This window comes from Cyanistes caeruleus, chromosome 1, assembly GCF_971803275.1.
Source record: "Cyanistes caeruleus chromosome 1, bCyaCae1.hap1.1, whole genome shotgun sequence".
NCBI classification, from domain to species: domain Eukaryota; kingdom Metazoa; phylum Chordata; class Aves; order Passeriformes; family Paridae; genus Cyanistes; species Cyanistes caeruleus.
Window position 1 is genome coordinate 65,400,309 of NC_141701.1, and position 24,515 is coordinate 65,424,823.

Consider the following 24,515-nt stretch of genomic DNA (forward strand, 5'->3'; position numbering starts at 1 on the left):
CTTATCTGTATTAAAAGTAACACTACTCACAGTTTTTTTCCTCGTCTGGTTTTAATCAGGACCTGATCCCTGGCTAGGCAGCTGCTCAAGCTGCTCTCAGAGATGTTTGTTACTGTGACAGCACTTCTGAGTAATACTGAGGAAGTTACTCCAGCTAGACTTTTTCCCTCTGATCAGTAACTGAGCTTTTTTTTTTTTTTTTTTTTCCTGAGTAAACTGACCTGAGGTTCAGGTTGTGATTTCTTTTTATTTAAAGAAGTGCTCAGAGATGTGAATAAAAACACTCAGGAATTTAGTTGAAAAACTGTATCCTAGATGTCTTCAGCTCAATACTCAAGAGGATGAGAGCAGACATCCAGTCTGTAGGGGTTAACATGTGCAGTGAAGGGTGAAGCAGCCGTTGAAACCTGCAGTGAATGGGAAATGATCCTGCAAAAAGAGAGTGTGTTTGTGTAATTACAGAAAATGATAATGCCTCAGCCACAAAAGGTGAAAATAACAGACACAACCTTTACCTTGTTGTTTTTATGGGTTTTTTTGTTTGTTTGTTTGGGGGCTTTTTCAGAGAGGAGTGGTGGTTTTTCTTTTTAACTTGAGGTTGTTATTCTCATGGAATTATTATTTTGTCCACATTTTTGATCATGCGATAGGAAAATAAATTACACTAAATTAATTAATATTTATCTAATTTAGCATAACTTTAACAAGTAGGTGGTGAGTAGAAGATTCATATACACAAGTGTTTGCTATAAGCTGATATCATATTTGGAGGGGGAAATTATCTTTTGGTGACAGTGTTTCTATGGTATCCCATGTGTGGCTGTCCTAGGTATTAAGTTCTTTTTTCACTCCCATGCTCTTAACCATTATAGAATTCTCTGCCTTTCCAAAAGGTCTAGGAATTTTGGAAAATGCTTTCCAAGTACAGAATTTTGGAGCTGAAAGTAATTGTGTGCAATAGAAAGCTGTGGTCTGTTCCCATTAAATCTGCAACTCCCAATCAAAAATGGGGGTTTACTCTTCTTCGCTGTCATGACTGATAGCACTTGATAAAATACATAAGAGTTTTAATTCAGGGGAAGACTGGTATTACATATTTCCTTCAAGGCCCGGCAGCAGAATTTCTGATGTTTGTAATGAAAGAGTTGTCTGCTGCACAGATTTGGACCTGAGTCCAGGAACTGTACCACTAAATCAAAAGCCCGATACACTCGTATTTCATCTCTAAAGTCATCAGGCCATGACTGTGATTAATTGGAAGGGATAGGCTCTCATGCCTCTGAATTAATGCTCCTACATGTCCCTTAAATGGGACTGTGAAGGGCAAGATGCAGTAACATTCAATATGGAGAGCAGCAGCTTGGGCCATAGCGTCGTGTTCAATTTCTGTATTTGTTATGTAGCACTGTTTTCCTGCATCATCTCTAAAGGAAAAGACAATGACTACTGCTTGCAAAGTATTTTGGAAAATGTCGAGTATCAGTTCAAAGAAAATTTAACTTCCTCCCATAGGACACTAAGTGTTAGCTGGGTCTGATCCTCACTTATTAAGTAGGAGATGTTCTGGTGGAAACACACTGACCTAACAGGCTCATTCGGGATGGCAATATCAGTGCTTTTTAACACTATTATTGTTCCAGAGTTAAATAAACTCAGGTCCTGAAGTAATGTTATAGAATTAACAAGTGAACTAATTCTCACTTTGAGAAGAAGCAGTTAAATAGAATAAAGCCAGTCAATATTCCATTAGGATTTAAATGCATGGAAGATTATGTACCTTCAGTAAATGACAGGAGATTAGATTATTAGATGGATTCCTCAAACATTTGGGATAGATCACTTTTCAGGGTAGATATTAGTGAACACGAGCATAAGACAGAGAAGCCTATAGGAAATCTGCAAAGTCCTAAGAATCAGCTGTGCTGAGCAGCAGTGGGCATTGTACCTGATGGGAAAACCTGTGACATAGCTACTCTCCTCCCAGTACTCAAAATCAGATAGGCAGTACTCTGTGGACATGCTCAAGCTGGCTCCCATTCTTCTGCCTTTAACAGAGCTGCCTCCTTCAAGCCACTTTCTCCAAACTAGCCAAGCACCTGGCATCCCAAGAAATGGCTCACTAGAAGAGCACTACAGATAAGCAGATGGCAAGAGCTAAGTCGCATTTTAGAATGCCCCATCTCCACAGCAGACATACTTACCCTGTGTACTGCAGTTCAGAGGTCCCTGAACTAAGCTTGGAAGGGCAATCTGGAATTTGAAATAATACAGCCAAGTCAAGGAATCATCTGATATGCTTTTCTCCAGCTTGTCTCTGGTGGTTTTTTCCCTGGATCTGGGTCTCTTGCAGGGAGCTTCTGGCGCATCGCTTCATTCTCTCTGCTCCCAACCCTGCATTTGGGTCAACAGAGATGGCTGAAGGCAGGGGCCGAAACAGATCAGGAGAACACCATCCAAGTTTCACACAATTTTGGAGGGTTTATCTGAATACTTCAACCCAGACTGTTTCACTGCTCTCGCGTACAGTCGCATTAGCACAACTATGACACAAGGACCAAGCACCTGGAAATTTCTTTAAAACTGGGGAAAACATGCCAGGGGACTGCTTGGCCATTGAGGTATTCCGCTTCAGTTAATTAGCGCCGCAGAAAGCCTCAGTTAATTAGCATGGGTGTAAAGTTGCTCTGACACAGTTACTCCGCTGGCAGGACCTGAGCTGATCCCTCGGGGCGGCGCGGCAGCGCAGGGCCCGGCGGGGAGCAGGGAAGCGAGGGAAGCAGGGGAGCAGGAGGCGCATCCCCGCTCCTCGGCCAGCTCGCCACGCCTCGCCGGCGGCCAGGCCGGCCTTCCTGCCGCGGGGGAAGGCGATCGGGCGAGGTGCCGCCAGCTGCGGGCTGTGGTGACACTTCGCACCTCCTGTGCCGGCCCCGTCACTTCCCCAGGCGATGGCACGAGGGACACCCGGCTCCTCGTCCCCTGGCAGGGGTCGCCGGCCGGCGGTGTGCCAAGCTCGTGGCAGCCTCTGGAGCCAGCCACTAGAGTTCCTCGTGCCGCGCTGCCACCTGTGGGCAGGGAGGGACCCGGGAGGGACCGGGGCCACCACGGCCTCGCGGGAACAGGTGGCGGCGGGGCAGTCCCCGCCAGGGCTGCAGCGGGGCAGGAAGGGAAGCGAGGGAACAGCCCCAGCCCCGCCATCCGCGGTGATCCCGCTCCCGTTCTCCCTGCGGAAACGGCGGAAAGCGCCGAAGGGATCCGGGCGGAGCCGAGGCGGAGAGCAGCGGCGGGGCAGGCGGCGGACCGCGGCCGGGCCCGGCCGCTCGCTCCCTCCGCTAGGGGGCGAGCGCGGGCGGCGGGCTCTCCTCAGCGCCCCGCCCCGCCCCGCCCCAGCCCAGGCGCAGGAGCCGCAGCCGGCGGCGGGAGCGGGGTTAGGATCGGCTCCGTGGTCCCGCACTCCGCACCTGCTCTCCTCGGTCCGCACGGTGGCGGCGGCCGCGACGGCCGTGACGGCCTTCTGCGCCCCCTGGGGGAGCGGGGCGGCGGCGCGGGGCGGCGCGGCAGGTACCGGGCGAGGCGGCGGGAGCGGAGCGGGGCGCGGGGAAAGTTGGCGCCGCCGGGGCGCCTCGGGAGGCGGGGGCGGCGGTGCCGCCGGGGCCGCCCCCGCACCTCCCTCCTCCTCCTCCTCCTCCTGCACCTCGGCGGGGCGGCGGAGTGCCCGGGCGGACGGCTGGCTCGGCGCCGGTGCCTGGCCGTCCGCGGGCCCCGCGGGAGAGCGGGGCCGAGCGCTGCTCCCGGCTGCTGGTGCGGGCGGGCAGGGGAGAGCGAGCGGGAAGGTGCGCGGCCGTGTCCGCCCGGCTGTCAGCCCGTGGCCCGCCGTGCCGTGCCCTCGGGGGGCGGCGCTGCTCCGCTCCGCCTTGTCCCTCCGTGTTCTGATCCGCTCCGCGCCTTGAGCGTTTAGCGCCGGGCACCGGGGGAGGGCACGGGGAAGGTCCCGTCCCGTCCTCGGGCTCCCCTCTGCAGTCGCCTTTGCTGCCTGTTAAGACAGGGTGAGTTTGTCTTCTTCTCTATTCCCGGATTTTTTCCCCAAGTCGTTGGCAGAGCACCCGACTTCAGAGTGTTCTGGAGCTCCGAGTGCCTCGGGCGTGTTTAGGAGAGAGGGGAGCGCTGCGGGCGCAGGGCGGCCCTGCCCGTGCCCCTGCCCGGCTGGGGCTGCCGGCGGATCAGAGCCCCAAAGCCCGGAGATACCACAGTTCCACAGACTGAGTACCTGCAGCCGACCCACCACGAAGGCTGCCGGGGCTCCACAGCGGTTACTTTTCAGCATTTTGGGTGCTGACTTGCCCTGTGGAGATACAAAAATATCCAATATGTCTGTAATATATCTAAGATATATATATAATATATCCATATATGCCAAGTGTGACAACTGTTTGCCTCACTGGCGTTATGGAACAGATGCAACAGCAGTAAAATAGGATACTGCTTTTAATATAAAATTCTCATTCATCTTTCAGCACATCTCGTTTCCTCTCTTGACTGAACTTATCTGAAGTAATTAGTCAGTCTCTCCTTCTGTTGCTCCTTGCTTTCCTCTCTTTCAAAGATACAGTTGGGATTTTTTTTTTTATTTTTTTATTTTTTTAGTCTTCCATGCTAGGATGGTTGCGTCCCTTGTGGTACTCTTCAACAACTCTGTCACACAAATTGCTACTGTCCTAATACCTGTGTAACAGAAAACAGAACAAGTTTGTTCTTAAATGCAATTAAATATTTGTGCTGGTACTCTGTTAATCACTAACTGACTTTATAGTAGAAACACATAAATTACTGAAGTATTAATTTTGCACAGTGTTGCACTGAAAGATTATTTATAAAAAGTGAATGTACATGTGTAGAATACTTAGCTTTGGAGGGCAGTTGCACATTCACTTTAAAAAAAAAAATAATTTCTGAAACCAGTTGTACAAGAAGCAAATTGTGCCTATTACCGGGATAGGTTTGATCTTATGGGAACAGTCAACAAACAACTGTAGAGAAGAAGGGTCTGCTCAGTTACTGCATCTAGAAAGGCTTGCTCACTAATGTAATACAAATGCTCAATTTTTATGATGGTGACGTTCTCTGGCATTGTCCTGTGGCAAAAATGTCTTGATAGGTTGGTTACAAATACCATTACTAATACATTTTTGTTTTTTAGTTCATGAGAAAAAATGTAACACTCTGCATAGTTCTAAGTACACTTAACAGAACAGGTCATTTGGAGGTCCAAGTTGTGATGATAAGATTAATTTTGTTTCATTAAACACTCTAATGTTGCTGGCAGTGGATTCCTGGAAGACCTCTTAACACTTGTCATCTCTCTCTCTGACTTAATAAGCATTTCTGTTTCCATTATCAACTTTTGCATATTCTAAGACCAGGACAATTCATTATTTTAGGACATAAATTTGGGTAATATCACATGTACTTTACAATACTTAAGTCTTTACCCTCATGCTTCCAAAATGCTTTCAGTACAAAATAAGATGCTGATAAAACTATAATTAAATGATGTGCTATAAAATTGCAAAGCTCCATAACTGCTTCTCAACTAATTATTTTGTATTATTGGTGTAATATGCTTAAAGCAGTAGACGGAAGCAACAAAAAAGTAATAATAAAAAAGCTAGTGGTAGAATCATCATCTTCTTGAATATGTTCCTGACTTACCATGTGATAAAACATGTTTTCATCCAATCCAGGAGTCTAAAATATCAGCTGTTTTCTAAAGATCTTGGGTGGACTGTTTTGTTAGTAGTCAGTATTATAGCAGAGACAGTTGTGCATCCTTTCCTAAGCTGTGACCTACTTCTTATACTGATGGGTAAACGATAGGTTTACACAGACACTGAAAGAGTAACCTTATGTAGGTACAACACCAAGTCCTGTGCACAGAAGTCATTAATGTTAAATTCTCCAAGGTGGGCTAAATGCCAGTACAGTGAGCAGTTCTTCTGTTTTGTCACTTCATTCACAAATAATATTTGCCATGCTGGCACCTATGCATAGGGGTATTTGTTCATTAAAACTTGACCATGTAAATGTAAAATGTAGTTTAGTGGTGATGTTACCACAGCCACCAATCTCATTGTTTTAAATGTAATAAATGTTCATTATAAATTTTATAGAAACCTTGTGGTGTGCATTTGGTTTTAGTTGTTGCATTTTTTGTTTGTTTTTTGACTGAGAAACACATTCCCTAAGTTTTATAACTGTGAACTTGAGAACTGATTTCTGTCAGAGGGAACACTGTGTTCTCATCTACTGAAAAGTTTGCACAGGAAAATGAGAGGGCAACATTTTTCAGTTGTTTTCCCAAAACTTTGAGTATACAGCTTTGAGTATATTAAGAAAAAAAATATTTATTTTGCTTCCTCGTTGTATTTGTTGGTGTTTGTAGCACTGGTTTCTCTTCTGACTACCTATATGTAGCAGTACAGTGTGCATTTTGTTCCATGGTGTCAAGTGCATGACGTTAGTTATCAAGGAAGATTTGGCACAACACTGATAAGAACCCATAGCTCTGGCATTTTAGCCCCTGGTAGAAGCATCCCATACCTTGGGATAGCTGACTTGAATAGGAATCAATCAAGTAACTCTGAATTAGGGTTGTCTCTTAAGAGAGAGGCGGAATTTAGGCCACTTAATCCAGGCAAGGGAAGTGTCAGTATCAATTAGAAATGCTCTGCCTGCAGTTTTGTCTTGAAGTTGGATGCTTTTCATGAGCTGTAGTGTTTTCTTGTTTTCAAAGCCTAGAAGTCAGAAGGTGTATGTGGGCTTTCCTCATGACAAGTGGGAATTTGTGGGAGGTAAGTTATTCTTCTGTTGAGGTGTTTACTAAGGAGAAAGAACATGCACACAAGCAGTTGGAGTGGAGTAACGGATGTGCTGCAGGTTTCATCCTGACATACCTTGAGATAATTTATTCTGATCTCTCCATACCCTAAGATACCATTGCCTTCAATGAGCATATACTGAACCTCATAGAGTAGTTCTAACTTACATTATTAGCATTGTAATATGAAACTTAATCATGTGCCCACTATAGGACTTTTTGCTCCTTCTTCTTTTCATATCCCTGCATTCATGAAATGCTACGAAATCAGATACTATAGAAAACATTGCCTAAAAGCTTGCTTTTTAAGGCTTTTTTTTTTTGTCTTAATTTTCCTTCCTATTATCAAACTGCATTCACAGTCTTGAAGAGCCTTCTCCCTGCAGAAAACACTGATACTTTGTACATAATTCAGTTGCTTGAGTTGTGCTGAAGTCACTGTGATGCTGAAGTCTGGTCATGCCTGATCTGATAGATTTTGGTTTAGATTTCCAAACATTACACATGAGTAATGGTAACAAGGAGTTCCTGTCTTTTGGGTCAGGAGGAATCAAGAGATACTTGTAAACCTTGCAGGTTCTTGGTGCACTGCTGTGCTGTTGTTCACCTCATGAGTCTCACATATTCTTGGTTTACAAGTTAGAGATATCCAAAGAAAATGGAATACAGATTATCCATCTGATACTCTTCAGGAACATGTGAGGTATTGTTTAATCAGTTTCCAGAAAAAAATTGAAGAATATACAAGCAGAATGATACCTGTTTCTTCACCCGTCTTAGAGTTCCTCTGGCTTTGTCTGTCACAGTTCTGTGGTTCACTTCTTGTCTCACACTGTCTTACTATCCCTTCTCAGCATGTGTCTCAATCCAATAACAATACTTCTCCTTTTAATAAATACAGTTCTTCTGTCCAAGAACTGTCACCATTGATTTAACAGGAGAGCACATCACTGTGTAAGGGATGTAGTGGGTCTCTGTGGGCTCTAGGTCCCTAAGTCTGAACCAGCACATTATCCTAATGGCTCTGTTTGAAATTAAAATCATTAGGAGTGGTCTTGTCTGATGTGTCTCTCTGACTAAGTTCCCTCTGTTAAACTTCTGCAAATGTCTCTTCAATGTGAAGATTACAGAGCATTAGACAAGTAATGCAGTTTTACAAATAAAACAGAAATCCCAGGAGCAGTGGAGCTTGTGCATGCTATGAGCATATGTTAATCTCTCATACTGGCTGTAATTTCATCAGCTCCCTCTCCTGGCAAGTTTAGGTTTGATATAAGCACAGCAACATATGTTAGGGGGAGAGAGAGAGTGTCCCAAGCTTTGAATTATGACTAAACACACTGCTGAGGAAACTGCATTTTTCAGAATTTGAAGTTGAGAGGAACTTTTCAAGATAAGTGACCTCAATCCCTTTTTTAGAAGGAGTATTAGGCTTTCTGAAAGGTGTTTTTTGCCAAAAGTGAAATGAGTTCTTTTCCCTGCATCACAAAGTCAAAATACAGCCAAGCTAATAAGTTGCATGCTTGCTTGTATTGACCAATTCAGTGAGTATGTTTCAAGAGTCAAGGTAGTAACCCTTGTCACCTCCTCTATCATCTTTGTCAACAACCAGCTTTTATCTCTAGTAATTCAAGCTGGTGGCCGGTGCACTCTGAAATTGGTTAGGTAGTTATTCTCAGTAAGTACTGTGTACTACTAAGTCTCAGGATTCTTGGTTCAGTCACTAGTTTTTGTTTTTTAAACTCTCCTACTAATATTAAGTGTTGTTGGTCATAGAAATTAATAAAAAGTGAAGCAAAAGCCAGCTTTCAATTCAAACTTGTACATGTGTGTTATCTTAGTGAGAGGTTAAGTTTTACAAGCAGTTCAAGATGTTTTTAATTACTTAAGGTGAAAATAAAATCAGTATGTTTTTAAGTTCTCTGCGAGAAGAAAACTGTACAGAAAGTGATTCCAAGTTTTTGTTCTTCTGTTGCAATGTAATATAAAACTAATTGTGAACTTTTCCTTTCAGCTCACATAAGCTTTCAAGACAAAATATTTCTTTTCTGATGTAAAGGTGGACAATACAAAATATGCTTCACTTTTATATTTTCTGAAGATGAAGTAATGGTAAAATTTGTGTGAAATCATAAAATGCCTCATCCTTTGTAGCTGGCAAATACAGTTGCAGTGTTTTGGTGGTAGCTCTAATTTTGGTGGTTCTGACAGATGCCAGTGGTACTAACCAAGGCTTGTGACTCAACAATATGGTTTAAAGGTCAAATTAAACATGCATGTGCACAAGGTAAAGCTACCTTTTAAGTTTTTTTTATAGCAAGATGCAAAAATCCCCTTTTACTTTCAAGTAATTTATTATTTATTCTGAACCAGACTTTCTTCCTTTTTTAGCCTGAGCAAGACTTTAAAAAATAGTTCTAAAGAAGGAGCATCTGTAAGCAGCTGAAATCAACAGTGAAGTATTTCACTACTAAGTCAAATGCTGTTTTATTTGTACTTTGAAGTATGAAAGTAGTTATGATTTGACATCTTGTTCATTGATTTCCTGCTATCCTCTCCCTCCACCCCCGGAGAGATTTTAATCTGGTGTGTGCAGTGTTATGGAAAGCCAGCGGTTCATAACACCAAGCTGTGATGAGTAACCATGGCTATTTCCCTAGCAAGTTATGTGATACAGTTACGCTCGCTGGAATGACGCATTTTATGAATCAAAGCTGGGAGCCGGAGCTGTGACTTGTATACATGTGGGATTTCGTACTGTAGTGTTGTTCTTGTGTTGTTTGCCTACAGTTCTGTGACTATGGATCCTCTTGTTCAGCATGGGGTGTTCCCCAGGGATTGGCCTGAGTATGCAGAGGTCTGATCTCTTCTGTTTCGCTCAGTTTTGGTGTGGGTTTTTTCTTAAGGGTTTTATCACAGGTATTGGATATATGTGTATTTGTATTCTGTTTCTACATCTGTGCCAGTCTGAAAGCTTTTCACAATTTTTTGTGATTTGTTTTTTTTTTCCTTTGTTTTTTGGTTTTTTTTGCATAGATGGGGAAGGACTGTGCTTCTGGAGCCAGAATGGTAGATAGAGGCACAGGTTTTGACTGAGTCAAATGTGAGCATGCACCTGAAGTTAAGGACATGCAAGGTATTGTTTTTGCCACGCTTTCCATGCTAGTGGTTTGTCTGGAAGAAGGTATTTTCTTGACTGTGTTGCTGATATTCTAATTAACACATTAAGAGCCTGCAGATAAAACAGATTGTACTTTGGTCAAGTTGAAGATCAGCTAGCGCATGTTAAAGTACAGCTTGCCTTATCTTCACATTGTTCTTTCAGAATATATGAGTCCATGTTTACTGTAGGAAAGAAACACATCTTTGAACAACTAGTGAGCTCAAGCTGTCCTTATTGGGTTTCAGAGGTTGTTGTAGGATGAGAGAATTTCTAGTTTTTGTACATGCTTCTAGCCATATTTATATATATTTATCTGTATATCGGTAAAGATTTATTAAAACACTTTGGAAACTCGTTTAAAAATATTTGTCTAACATCCTGGCTTACTGAGTGTACTAAGTTTGTAGTTATGGTATAGTTCAAGCTTTTATGATGTCCTTGGCTTCTTATTTTTGGGTTCAGTGTGTCAGTGGATTGTGTTAATTATCAAGAGACTTTAAGGGGATAAAATTATTGAACTCTGATAGTTTTTTATTTTAGATAGAGTTGCCTAGACTACCGCTGTTTGAGTAAGGTTTCCACCCTTTCCTATGCCTAGCGCAATTTTAAGTCTTGATTCTCTCAATTTGTGAATTGGTGCAGTTGCTTATCAGAACGATCCTTCTATTAATAATAGCGTAAACCTGGTTGCAATTTTAGTATCTCTTCTGCCCACTGCCATTTTCATCCATGACATTCTCAGATGCCTAAAAAAGATGTCACAATTTTCACTTGATGGAAACTCATTGGTGAGCTTGATTTTTGGATACAGCATAAGCCACTCTAAAAATTGTCTTGTTCATAATTCTATTAATAATTAGTTTGAAAAGAGATCATGCCTTTTGGGAATATTTTTACAGAAAGACCCTATTGTTTTAATGATCATAAACCTTTCTATTTTCATAGCATGATTTTGTAAGTGTAGTTTATTTTGTGTGGTGCCTGAAAAGGTTGCTAAGAATTTAGCCGTACATGCTAAATTAAAAAGCCATACTGCTTAGCTAAAAAAACTTAAATTTTTCTTGTATTTTACAAAACAATTTAAAAAATGCAATCGTAGAACAAGACAGAATAGGCTGCTTGGAGAAGTATGCAGCATTTGATGGCTGTTTCATAGAACATTGCAAGCCAGTGATAAAATTCCAGTATTTGTTTTTAACTTAGAATTGTGGAGAACAGTTTGGGGTGGAATCAATGCTTTCTGGTTTACTCCAAAAGTACAGACAATTTGAGGTATCACTGAGAAAATTAAGATGTGCAAATATTAGGCAACTCCTAACCTGTGAAAATACTTGTGATACTTTGTATATATTAAATTTGTGTACTTTGTATATATTAAATTAACAGCTTTTAGTAAGACTGCACATAGGTGTAGTTTTATATTTGCAGCCACGATGGAGGTTTTTCCTCCTTCTTTCAGATTTGTTTGACTTTATCAACACAGTTTTTCTTTGAAGTAGTTGCCAGAAAGTTTAGTAAGTGGAGGAAGTTTCTGTGGGACCACACTATTCAGGGGGCACTACTGATATGACAAGAAACCAAAAAATCCCTGACATATTTTAGAACTTCCCAGAATACTCTTGTAGTAAAGCAGCTGTCCTAATTGTAGCTTTCTGTTCAATAAACTCCATGTTTTTTTAAGTTTATTCTCCAGCTTTGGTTAGTGTGCTTTCTATTAATATTGAAAATGCACATCTGGAGAAAAGGTACCTATCTTATGGAAGCTGGTGTTTTGGCCCTTGGCAGCTGATAAGGCTCCAGAATTAAGGGAATCACAGTGGCTCTTGGTAACTAGGAACTGATTCAGTGTTTAATAGTGGGGAAAGTTGTGGGTTGTGTGCTTTGTGGGTTTTTTTGTTTTTTTTTTTTTTTTTTTTTTGTCTTATGCCTTTTTTTGAACAGATACTGCTTTATTTTTTTTCAAATGAATATTTAGTCTTTCAATTCATTCATGTGATACATGGTGCCTTTGACCAAAGGTACCAAATAACTGATGTATCATGCACGTGTCCTGTTACTGTTCAGTTACAGAGTCTGAACTGGCCAACAGCATTCTGCTTCTCGCCAGTGCACTGCATAGATCAGGTGGTATCTCCCTGAAATGAGTCGGGAGCATCATACTTTTGTTGGAGCAGATTGCACAAGGTTGCAGCATCACAATTTTTTCACCTTGTCACAATGAACAGAAGAACATAATTACACAGTTGTTTAAAATCAGTGGTAAACTGGTAAACCGTGCTTATTACATGTTAATATGTATTGGCTTTAGATCCCGAGATAGCAGTACATTTGATTTTACCATGAGTGTCATTCATCTAACTATACTTAGTTTCTAAACAAATTTATCTGACTTGTGAGCCATCAAAGGTCTTGTGGTAATCAAACAGTGATGCAGTGGAATATGAAGTTGAGCATATTCAGAATTAGGAAAATTTTCTTCACCAAGCAAATTAGCAAGCTTTTAAACATGCTGTCCGGGGAAGTGGTAGAGTCACCATCCCTGGGGATATTTAAAAGGCATCTAGATGTGGCACTTAGGGACATGGATTAGTGGTGTCAGTGCTAGTCTAATGACTGGACTTGATGGTCCTAGAGATCTTTTCCAGCCTAAATGATTCTGTGATTCTGATAAGGGTAATTGATCACTGGAATAACTTCTCATTTGTGCTAACTTCTTGATTCTGAAAACATAATATAAAAAATGTTTCTTCAAAACAACCCTCCATCTTCTTGGAGCAGAAGGATTGCAGAGGGCTTAAGATAGTTTTTCACAGGAAACCAAGTTTTGTCATGATGTGTTCCCCATTTTCTTTAGCTTATGTATAAGGAATTTGACCCTTTATTAAAAGAAGTTTTGAGGGATAACATGCTCTGAAAGTAGAATTTTCAGAGATTAATTAATGTGGTCTTAAAAGCAAGCCTTTAGAGTCTGTTTTTTAGAGGTCTAAAGTTAGCTCTGTCACCAAGTACTGTCAGTACTCTTAGGAGCAAGTGATTTTGTTACTATTATCAGTTACAACCTCTGTTACTTGTTAACCAGTGTGTGCTACCTTGAACTGACTTGGAGTAGTGTCATGTTGCCTACTACGGTCATCCTTGTTCGGTTTTGCTTTTGTTTTTAAATGATTTTATTTAAGTTATTTACTTATTTACTTTAATGATTACCCAGGAAGTAAATCTTTCCCAATATAAAACAACTGGCTTAAAATTTCTCTTTTGGGTGTCAAAGTAAGCAGCCAAAGACAAGTACAAGTTGTGTTATCTGGGTATGAAGGAAATAAATCTGCATGTTGCTTAGTCTCCCAAGTGTCCAGCACTGCAACTTTATTATCACCTCATTTACTTAAGGAAAAAGTAGATTTTTTTTTTTTGGCCCATGCTTGTCCCTCTGCCTTCTGTCCCCCAGACATTTATAAACACATCAATAATGTAAACACCAAGCATAGTATGTCTCCTCCCCTGCTTATCATTGTAGAATCATTGAATGGTTTTTGGGTTGGAAGAGACCTTAAAGATCACTAAGTTCCAACCTCTGTGTTGTGTGCAAGGACACCTTCCACTAGAACAGATTGCTCAAATCCCTGTCCAACCTGGCCTTGAACACTCATGGATGAGGCATCCACTCACCACCCCCACGGGCAAGAATTTTGTCCTAATATCTAATCTGAATCTACTCTCTCCTAATTTAAAGGCATTCCCCCTTGTCCTGTCACTGTGCTTGTGTAAAAGATTCCCTCTCCTTTTGTAGTCCCCCTTTAGGGACTAGAAGGCTTAGTTTATTTAACTAAGTAAAATTCTAAGCTCAAGACACTGTGTTTATTCTTATAACTTTATTTACAACAGTAGATTGTAGGCCTAATGTTTTAGAAGCTCTGAAGAAAGTGTTGGCAAAGGCGTCACCTCAGCTGTGTGGATTGTCACAGCACTGCAGGAGTCCTGTGTGTACCAGTGGTCCTCAGCTGCCACGTGCCAGCACCCAGAGCTGTGAGATGGCCTCTCTTGCTTAGAGACAGCTCACAGCACTCATTGAAGCACGTTTGCTTTTTCTGTCAGTGTGGAGAAAAACTGGCTTTACAACCATCTCCATGCTATAAGGCAAAGTTGAACTTTGTTATACTGAACTTGGTTATACTGAACACGGGTAATAAAAAAGCCTGTTTTACTGGATTGATTAGAGGCAACTTCAAGGCAATCAGCAAATGTGCCTCTCGCCAGCAGATAAGGTTAGACAGCATAATGTCCTTCTTTTCCATCCATTGAGATCCCTTTTGACGTGTGTCAAGTAAGTGAGGTGCAAGTTTGCGTTTCTTCTTACTTAATTCTAATGTGCTGTCAGCTGACCTCACACCCCATTGGGTCAAATAAACACTCCACTCCTGAGTTTTGCTGTTTAAAAAGTGTGCTGGTTGTCCATCCCTGCACCAGTAATGTTCAGTCCTCTTGGTTTCAACACATTTTATATGTATAATGTCTTAAAGACATCAAGCTGTGTATTATATGAAGAGGTTCCTGCCTGCCCTAGGTCTGGGACTTCTGTGTGAGGCTCTGCAGATGTCTGTATTGCTCTGCCCACAGGGCAGAGAGTGAGCAGGTGCTTACGTTCAGTCACTACCTACACTGGTGCTCTCTACATCGGCTGGGCAAGGCTGGCACTATTGAGGAATGTGAGGGACTCACAAAGGCCTGGGATCTGATAAAAGAGGGGAAGGGCTCAGGCTTGGAGAGTTGGCAGCTTGGAATCCTAAGAGATGAGAGTAGTAGGTGCATGCTCAGAGGCATCTGGGAATTCCTGTGTGACTCTTAGGATAGTGGATGGTGCCAGAGGTACTCACCAAAGGGATCACTGATATACTACCAAGTTATTTAATTATAAATATAGGACTTAACCAGTTACATTTGTTATAAACCTGTGGTTACTTGAAATAAATATTCTGCAGACATTAAATTCTGTTATTCCATTTTTATTTGCAGTATGTTTATATTTACTATCTTTTTCATTTTGTTTGTTTGTTTTTGTTTCTTTTTAATTAGATGGCTGTATATAAGGGGAAAAAAATAATATTTGCTTTGAGAACTATTTAACTCTGGGAATAGATTATGTAGAGAAGTATTGAAGTCTTTCTTGCTGGAAGTATTCAAGATTTGACCTGATGGGACCTTGGAAAATCTGTTTTAAAGCCCTACTTTCAAGAACAGTTAGACCAGATGATCTCCAGAGGTCCCTTTCAACCTAGATTTTTCTATGATTCTGTGATCTAGGTCGTATATGACCACGTTTTTCTAAAATATTTGTGGTAGCATAATGGAAATTACATTAACGTTGTTAAAATAAAGGATATTTTTTCCGTTGAAAATAGATTTGGGAAATCATTCTGCCAGTGCAATACTGTTGCCAGTACATAATGATAAACTTACTTAAAGAATTTACATTGCTGTTCTATATTAGAGAAACAGCTATAATGCTGATACTCAGTTGTTTTTACTTATATGAGAGCAGAAAGAGCTCTTAGTGAGGTTGCATCCTGTAAGGAGTCTGCTTGATGAATACCAAGCTGCTTGAGTAGTATTTAAAAATCTAGTTTCAAACCTAATCAGAAAGCATTTGACTATTACTGGCACATACTTTCCCCCAATTTATTATTGATTATATGTAAATTATGAATACCTGAATGAAGATTTTATGGCTGATGGCGTGTTGTGTATGTATATGCACACATATGAAAATAGCATAGATATTGGTATGTTTGTTGCAGAACAAATTGAGCATGTTAAGACAAGCTTATAAATGGTGGAGCTATATGTGTTTCAAGGCACTTTGAGGTAGACATATCCTGTCTGTAGTTGGTTTCTGGGAATTTTTATTGGTGGATTTTTTTTGATTTTTTTGTTTTTTTAATTTGTTTGTCTGTCTGTTTTCCAAACTGGCCAGCTGTAGTGGTTGGCCTTCCTGGTGTCTTTTTGATTTTGTCCCAGCAGTTCATTGTAGAAATTGTTACAAAGTCAGTGTAATCTATTGGCATTCCCTGTATGACATTTCAAATTAACCTTTCAAATTTTGCCAAGGTAATTCTCCTATCTACTGGTTCAGGAAATAATCCTGAGACCTGTGGTGATGTCTGTGCGTATACTATGTGAAATCTGTACAGTACTGCAGAAAACCTAAAAATTTAGACCCAGCTTTCAGAGTGGAACTTAAGGATCTCTAACTGGAGATAACAAAATCCTGTAAGCTACTCCATGGGAAAGTATACTTAAATATTCAAAACCTTTTATGTTAACCTGTGACTGTTTGCATGTAAAATTAGATGCAGGGACTACTTGGTTTAATTATGATTTGAGTATATTTAGCAAGTTTTAGACACTGTTTCCAGTGCTTAACATTGCAATAGAAGAGGAGTATGTATATATGGATATGCTTTACAAGCCTGTAAAGTATATCCATATGTTAATGATGACTCCTTGGATTATTTTAATTTTTTTTTTCTTTTCTTTATGCTAGTAAAAGTATTTCAAGCAGGGAGAAAAACAGTTACAAGTTCAGTATTTCTCTAAATGAAAACTGCAATTTTTTTTTTTACCTGTTGTTGCTAATGATTTATTCTTTTCTTTGTTACTTTATTTTATTTATTTTTTATTTTATAAATATATATATTTATATATGTTATATATTATTATATATTTTATATATATTTTATTTAATATTATTTTATTATTTTTATTTGTTTAAATTATTTCATATCTTTATTTTCTTTGCACTTAGATCAGCCCTGGTTTTTTTTTGTTTTCCTGGCACCTAACCATATTAGGACCTGCTCTTGAAGTGGGCAGCAAGGTGTTTGTATTCAAGAAGAGAAGTTTGATGTAGAAGTTCCTTATTCTTCCATGCCTCCTTAGCATAATTGCAGCCATCACAGACCGCGTTCAAACAGCTCTGCTCCAGGCACTGGTGTGCTGTCACCTTCCTCTGGATAGCTGGATTTATAATTAACTACTGTTTGAACAATTACAAATATTATAATTTAGGTGACAGCTTCCCTTGACAGGGCAAGGAAGCGGGGAGAAGGTGGTCAGAGGGATTAGTCCTGGAATAGAGGAGCTGGTTTTGACCGCCTGCTGTCAGCACTGAGCCCACTCTCCCAGGGCAGGCAGTGCACAGGCTTCCCCTGGAGTTTGTTCCGGGCGAGAGGGCGGTGAGCTCGATGTGTTAGCTCAGCTCGCAGGTGCTCTGGAAACACCCTCATGTCCCGGGGGTTTGGGAGCCTCCTGCCCAGCCCTGGTTAATGAGTAGCTTGGACCTCCGTGTTGCCAGCGCGGGGCGGCTTGACGGTGTCACCGCGGCAGAGTGGGCAGGGTGCGCTGGGCTGGAGGCCCTGCGGCCACGCTCTTAGGGGGGCCAGTGGGGCCCAGCACAGCCAGGCTTCTCTTCCAAGCTGTTTTAAAGCCTCTTTTGGAGGTTTGCATGGCTGAAAACCAGAGGAAAGTAGCCATTTGAAATACGCATTTTTGAATTTTTTAATCCTTTCTTTACTGCATTTGTAATGAGAGGTGTATTTTGATACTGAATTTCTTAGATTTGATAACACTTGGTAGTAGTTGAACTTCTAAATTTAGGAAAAAGTGTTACAGCCTCATAAGGATTTCATTTTACTTCAACTACATTGATATTCTGCTCTTCTTGCTTTCCAAGGGTTTGATTAATTGATCAAAACAGTTTGTTTTTTTTCTGAAGAAAATTACAGTATCATTCCTCTGATTCCATCTACACAAGTAAGAATAAACATTTCTTTCTTACAAGCTTAGTGCACTATGGTACTTGTTTCATTTTGTACATCTTTGGCAGTGATGCCAGTTTTTTCCCTCATGGTTTAATATTGGTCATTGAGCAAAAAGTTCTTGGAGATAGGAAGGTGATAGTTTGCTAAACTGTTGCATACTGAAAGCTTGCGGTAGAAGAAAGTAATTAGTACAGTCTATGATGATGATTGTAATAATACCACCAGAAAGAGCTGTCACCCTTGTTCTTCTGAGGTTTTTATTTCCCTCTCCTTCTGGAGATATTAATAAGGTAGAGCTGGGGAGCTGGTCTCGAAGCATGAAAAGTGAATGATTGCAAAAGGTTTTATACTGTAGCAGGTCAAACCTTTATCTCTAAGACAAAATGTTAAGACCTGTATGTAAGTGTAGTAGTGCATGTCTGGCACAGAAGTTAATGTGTGAATGTGGTCACTGTTAGTTCTCTGTACATGAATGATTTGGGTCATGTTGGAGAAAAAGGTGACAAATTCAGTAGTAAGAGAATGCCAGATAGTTGAATGAGATGCATCTGTCTCCTCCCCCAATTGTGCAGATAACATTTCTTGAGACTGGCTGGGAGACAAAAAAGGTGCTGTCAAGGAAGCACTTCAGACTCAGCATGTAATCATACTACCTAACATTTATGAAGGGAAATTCACAAAAGATAGTGAAACTTCAATGGACATTTAAAAAAACCAAGCAAGCATGACCTCCTAAAAAAACCCCGAGGGAAAAAAAATGCCCCAAACACCATATTTTATTTCACAATAATCGATGGTTTAACCCCTATCCTTTTTTTTTTTCCTTTTTTTTTTTTCTTTTTTTTTTTCTTTTTAATGGTGGTAATAGGAATTTGTACAAATCCTAAATACATTTTTTTTTGTTGCCTGACACTCATCTAGTTCTTCAGGAGCAAACTTCATTAGTTTTTTTTTTTAAAGATGCTAAGTAATTCCCCTTCACTATCTTATCTAATTTCTTCTTCCAGTCTCTGTTTGGTTGTCATACCTGTGTAACCATTTGCTTTGTTCCATCCCATTATGCTTTTATTCATCCAGTACTTTTTTTTATGTCTCGTCTTCTGCTTATTCTACTTGAAACCCCCTATATTCTTCAGAGCCTGCACTAGTTCCTGATTCAATTAGTCTTATTGCTTCTGATTTATTTTTACCTTTGAACATATCTGATATAATGCTTTTGGAATTTATGGAAAGGGGATCTCTTTCTTCATGAATGTGGTAAGAAATAAACCAGGAGGCATTCCCTTTTTGATTTTTCCTCAAGGTTTTCAAGTGTTTCCCAGCCAGAGCTCTGCTATGAAGTTCTCTTAGACCTGCCTTCCAAACATGCTGCTGTGATTCACTTTGGCTGCTTTGTGTTTTCTGGCTCAGGGTAGGATGCCAGCTTGTCATTGCATTCAGTCCCCATCAGAACTGTCCTACCAATTATTCTTTCTATTCTTGCAAATTGCCTTTACTTGGAAGAATTTATGTTCTTGTTGTATTGCTTCAAAAGGGGACTCTATGCTGCTGCATGAATTTAACCTGGTTGAAGGTTACATACCTTGCAAGTTTTGGCTAGATTTAGCAGTTAATTTTCAGTGCATGCTGAAGCTGAATCCCCACCCCATTTTCGCAAGGTACAAACTTGCTTGGGTGAAATACTGGGTTTTATTAATAGTAGGAAAGTGTATGTGGTGTAGGTCAGAATTTGTACTTTGATTCCAAAGATCAGGCAGCAGCTGAGAGCATTCAGCATGTGTAAATATTGATGTGACATTCAGAAAGCTCTCGTGGGCAAGCAGACCACTTACTTGGTCATAACAAGGTACATTTTGCACTAGGAAAGCAATTAAGATTAAATAAACTAAGATGAGTATTTTTATTTAGGTGTAATTTAGGGTAGGCAATCTGGAATAGGGGTCATTACCTTTGTTACTGATTACAGCATCAGCTTAAATATTAGAGATCTATGTAAAGGTTTAGCTAATAGCTTTCAAAATCAAGCTGTTAATCTATTTTATTCAGTTGCTAAGGTAAAATAAGCTTGATGACATCGAAGAACCCATTTCAAATTAATTACTCCTTTAAGGCTCTCATGATGATCAGTTATTTCCAGGAAAAAAGGCTGGTTTGTCATTGATTTGCTGTACTGCTTGTTTTTGGCCAATTAACTAGTCTTCAGCAAAACCAGAAATACAGTACTTTGTTTTCAGATAGCCCTTGTTTTGATGCCTTTCCTTTCAAATGCACTTTTGGTGTACTGCTGGGTCATGAAAGAAACACGAAAGCAAAAAAAACAGTAGTTGTGGACTTCTGTCCTGTTTTTCATTCTAGCTGTTCTGTGATCATAGCTCTAATGATGAGCTATGATCATTGACTGATGAGATGCTTCAGTCAACCCCCTCTACCTCTCCCAACCCTTCTACATTAGGTTTTGAGGAATTTGCCTGTGGGGAGGCATTGCCCATTACCTCTTGCAAAAGTGCTGAGCAGAGAGGAAACTGGTGGAGATGCCAGATCTCAGCACTATAAGCAGAGCTCTCCCTTTTTTGCTCCCATTTCAGTATAAACCAGCAATACTGGCCTAGTGCCTGCATTCCTCTGTAATCAGTTGCCACAGCATGCTAAGATTGCTTTGTGGGAAGTAGATAAATATTCTACCTGTCAGCCAGGAATACAAAAACTGAAATAGAAAGGCTTGGGGAATGTCAGATCTACTTGGCAAAATTTGGTGTGCTTGTTTGAAAATGCTTGCCATTGTCTTGTGCACTGAATGATTTGAAACTTAAAAACCAAACTTGCCTCTGAATTGTAAACTCTGAAAAATAGCAGCAGTTGATACATAGGGATACTTTCTCAAAAATGAGATGGTTTAATTCTGTAAATTATGTGATCTTGGCTGTGCATGAGAGTTTTAACAACCTTGTAAATACAAGGTTGAAAGAGACTTGCATTACTTCAGATCACAACAGGAGGCTTTTTTATAAATGTCCATTTGCTGGATTGCTGTGTTAAAAACGAGTAAAATGACCTAAATGGGCTTGAATTATTTGTGCAAGTGCTATATGTCAGTAAGACAGTTGGAGAAGAAATAAGAAAATGCCAAAAACCCTAAAACAACCCCCCTACCCTGTTTTCCAATAAAACCAAAGTTGTACTTCACTCAAGAGCAAGCAGTTCTTTACCAGACTCCTTTACAAAATCTCGCTCTAATCCATTCCATTTTAGTTCCCCAAACTCCAATTTGGTTTGCATGGCTCATGCTCACTCTTCTTTGGTGGCCTCATGGCAGAAGGTTTAGCAGGTATTTGTCCAAAAGCTGGCCCAGTATACTCACCCCAGCCTGTGATGGTGGAGGAATGCTCTGCCTTCCCTGGTCTAGGGAGGTATCTGTGCTGCCAGGAACATGGCTGTCCAGCCTGAGCTTAGCACCAAAGCTGTGTTGAATCCTGACTGGGAGGTTGATTTTTGGTTCTTTGGGAGCTTAATTTATGTGTTTAAAGGGAGAAAATGTCCAAGAGATAGCTGCCACTGGATTTGTAGTGGAGGGAAGATGCAGGAGCATCTATTTGAGGTGAGTGCTTTTTGGACTGGTCTGGTGTGGTGCACCATGGTCACAGGGTGTGTGTTAATCTCGTAGTGTGGTGAAAAAATTGCCTAACAGGGATGTGAAGATGTAAATGTTTAGATTTTGCTGATTTATGCACTTTAAATACTGATGGAAAACCAGAAAGCATAAATTGTTTGCAAGCTAGAACTTCAGTATGTTTACTCTATTTTTTGTCTTCACTCTGTGGAGGAAGTACTTTCTTCTTTTAAAGTGAGAACATCCAAGCACATGCAGGAATTGGAAAAAGTCTGTCCAGTTTGGGTGGCAGTGTTGCCTTTTTTTTTTTTTTTTTTTTTTGTTTGCCTATTCTCTACACAGGAGGAGGACTTGTGCAAAAGCTACAGAGCTGCAGTCAGTGCAACTGCGGGTCATGGAGAACAGTTTGATCTTATTGATAACAAATTCTTGTGATACTAGATGTTTTGAAGTCTGTGGAACAAACTGAAAAGGGAGAAGAAGTGTGCTTTGGTAAGCTTAAAATACAAATATTTCTGTTAGTCATAAATGGGGGAGGAAGATGAGATGAGGAGAGGAAAGAATGGCAGTAAGCTGTTAATCTCTGTCAATTGTTTATAAAATGCAGGTGTTCCTAGACTGGCTTTCCACAGTGTGTGTTTGCTTTTTCTTCTTGACTTACAAATCATCATATAAATGCGTTGAGTTGGGAGAGGCCTTAAAGATCACCTAGTTCCAGACCCCCTACCATGAGCAGGAATACCTTACACTAGAACAGGCTGCTCAAAGCTCTGTGCTGCCTGGTCTTGAGCACTTCTGTGAGCAACCCATTCTAGTGCTTCACCATCCTCATAGTGAAGATTTTCTGCCTAATATCTAAATGAATTTTCTCCTCTTTTAACTTAAGTCATTACCCTTTTTCCTATCACTACATGCCCATGTAAGAAGTTGTAAATTTTCTGGAGGTTTTTTTCCTTCTCCCTTAATCCCCTCACAGGGCAAGTAAACTTCTTACATGAACATCTTCAGTTTTGTTAATCTGAATATGTAAAAATAAGAAGTTATGATCAACGTATCAAGAGGTGTTTAAATTTTATCACATTTAGGTTTTGATTCTGAGATGCAAGACTTCTGCAGCACATTTTCAATTATTTTCTGAAGATCACGAGGTAGAACTTTGTGTAATTTCTTCAGTTAGTTTTGCGAGACTTGGGGATCTCCTGAACTTGTCATTTTGAACAGTCTAAATGGAGTATAAATTGCATTATAGAATTATAGTCTCTAAAAGAAGTACTTTTTTCTGCCCATACAGCCTGAAGTTCTCTTCATAAAATAGCTTTCAATTTTCAGATTGCTATTGTGTCTTTCCTTTTTCTTTTAAAGGAAGAATTTCTATGATTTGATTATTTTACCATTTTATCTTTTTCAATGCTATTCTGTGGTTACCTGCAGATTGCCAGTGTTGTGTTCCAAAGCCCTTTGGGGACCTTTTGAAGCCATAGGTTTTATAACAGAAGTCTTCTGTCATGCTTAATGGAATATATTTCAAAAACTAGTGGAAGAATGTGGCTTATAAAATATATGAAACAGGAATGTCCTGAAAACAATTCTGTGAAGTTTTAAGTTCTGAAATAAATATCTGGGTTCAGAAAGGTAATTCATAGTAATACTGAAGAGTTTTTTGTTCATAAACACAATTCAAAAGATAGGTTTTCTTCTGAGACCTGAAATGTTTTCTTGCAGAAAGTATGGACTGGGTTTGTTTGCTGCCAGTGATGAGGCTTTTTCTTCCCAAGCTTGAATGGTACACAGTCCTTTGTTGAGAAGCAGTTTGAGTATTGCCCACAGTGGAAAACACCAAGTAAGAGTGGCAGGTCTTGATCTGCTACTCAACTGTGCCCATGCACAAAGGAAACTTCTGTCATCTGTAATTTCAGGCTATTTCTCAATTTCAGGCTATTTCTCAACAATTCAGCGCTGAATTTTGTGTGGAATTTCTGTTTTCTTTAAAAGCTGAGTTAGCTTTTTTGTGGCATTAGTACTCATTAATACTCTTACAGCCATGATTAAGGTGTTTTCTTTCCTTCTTTCCCCCTTGGCAACAAATGTCAGTCACCACTGCCAGCAGCATCTTTCTGAGCTGACAGATTTCAGGGCCATTCAGTCCTTCTGTAGAAGAACAAGTTCTTAAGTGTATCCACAGTCCAGCTACCTACCCCTGCTTTTTTAAAGTTTTGAAAAGTATACTTTGGCAATTATTTCTGTTGTGATCCGTGTTCAATCTGGAGAGGAGGAAAGCGACTGGTTCGCAAAATGTCAATAGTGCCAATATCAGAATGTGAACATTTATATTCACAGCCTTGAGTTGAATCTGTACTCTGTTCTGTCTACAGTCCACTATTTTCTTGCGCCTTGAAACATAGCTTGAATTTCTTTTGCTTTTAAGAAGGAGGGTGAAATGTGAGGTACAGTGACATCAGTCACGTTGAAAAGACGGAAATCTTTAATAACTGTAGCTTTGACATGCAAAATGTACTGTGTTAATTTGAGGTAAAAGTTATAAAAGATCTCTTACTTTTCTGGTATATATATATCTACAGGAAAAAAATACTTTAAAAATGTGTTTGAGGTATGAGGATTGTTTCAGAAAGCTGGTGTTTGGGGTTTTTTTAAATGCCTGTTATTCATAAGAGGCATTATCTGCAATTTGTGATTTTCTATTTTTTTTTGGTAAGCCATCATCATGGTGCATTGGCAGATGAAATGTTTCAGTGTAGATCAGTAGTCTTTTAACTCATAGGTGGAGGACAACAGTTCAAAGTTGCTATCAGAAAAGAGCATGTATCCCATAGCAAACATTATATGGGGACTTGAACTTTTCTGACACTCTCAGCAACGTTCTCAAAAGTGAAATATTTATGTATTTGTTTATGTTACCCTATAGGAGGTAGAGATTTATATTGACCTGCAAGCGTAGTGGATAGAGTGAGATTTATGTGAGTAATCCCTATTTTACTTTAACTAGTTTTTAAAACCAGTAGAACTAGTAGTTTCTAGACTGTTTGATTAGTATCATACTAT

General features: G+C 40.2%; 1 protein-coding gene across 13 annotated transcripts in view; it reads left to right on the forward strand.

Moving 5' to 3' along the window:
- Positions 1–24,515, forward strand: part of PTPN3 (protein tyrosine phosphatase non-receptor type 3) — a 160,441-nt gene that overhangs the window by 35,606 nt on the left and 100,320 nt on the right. For 2 of the 13 annotated variants that reach the window (XM_086896654.1, XM_086896677.1), the window contains exon 1: positions 3,372–3,558. The exons of 4 other annotated variants lie outside the window; for them this stretch is intronic. Coding sequence is in view for 1 of the 9 variants with exons in the window: in XM_086896618.1 (XP_086752744.1) it covers positions 10,001–10,007 (7 nt within the window). In the remaining 8 variants the exon portion in view is untranslated. Of the gene's footprint in view, positions 1–3,371; positions 3,559–3,784; positions 4,044–8,281; positions 10,008–24,515 lie in introns of those variants that run through there. 7 more of the 13 variants (XM_086896696.1, XM_086896628.1, XM_086896661.1 and 4 more) reach the window with 7 other exon arrangements.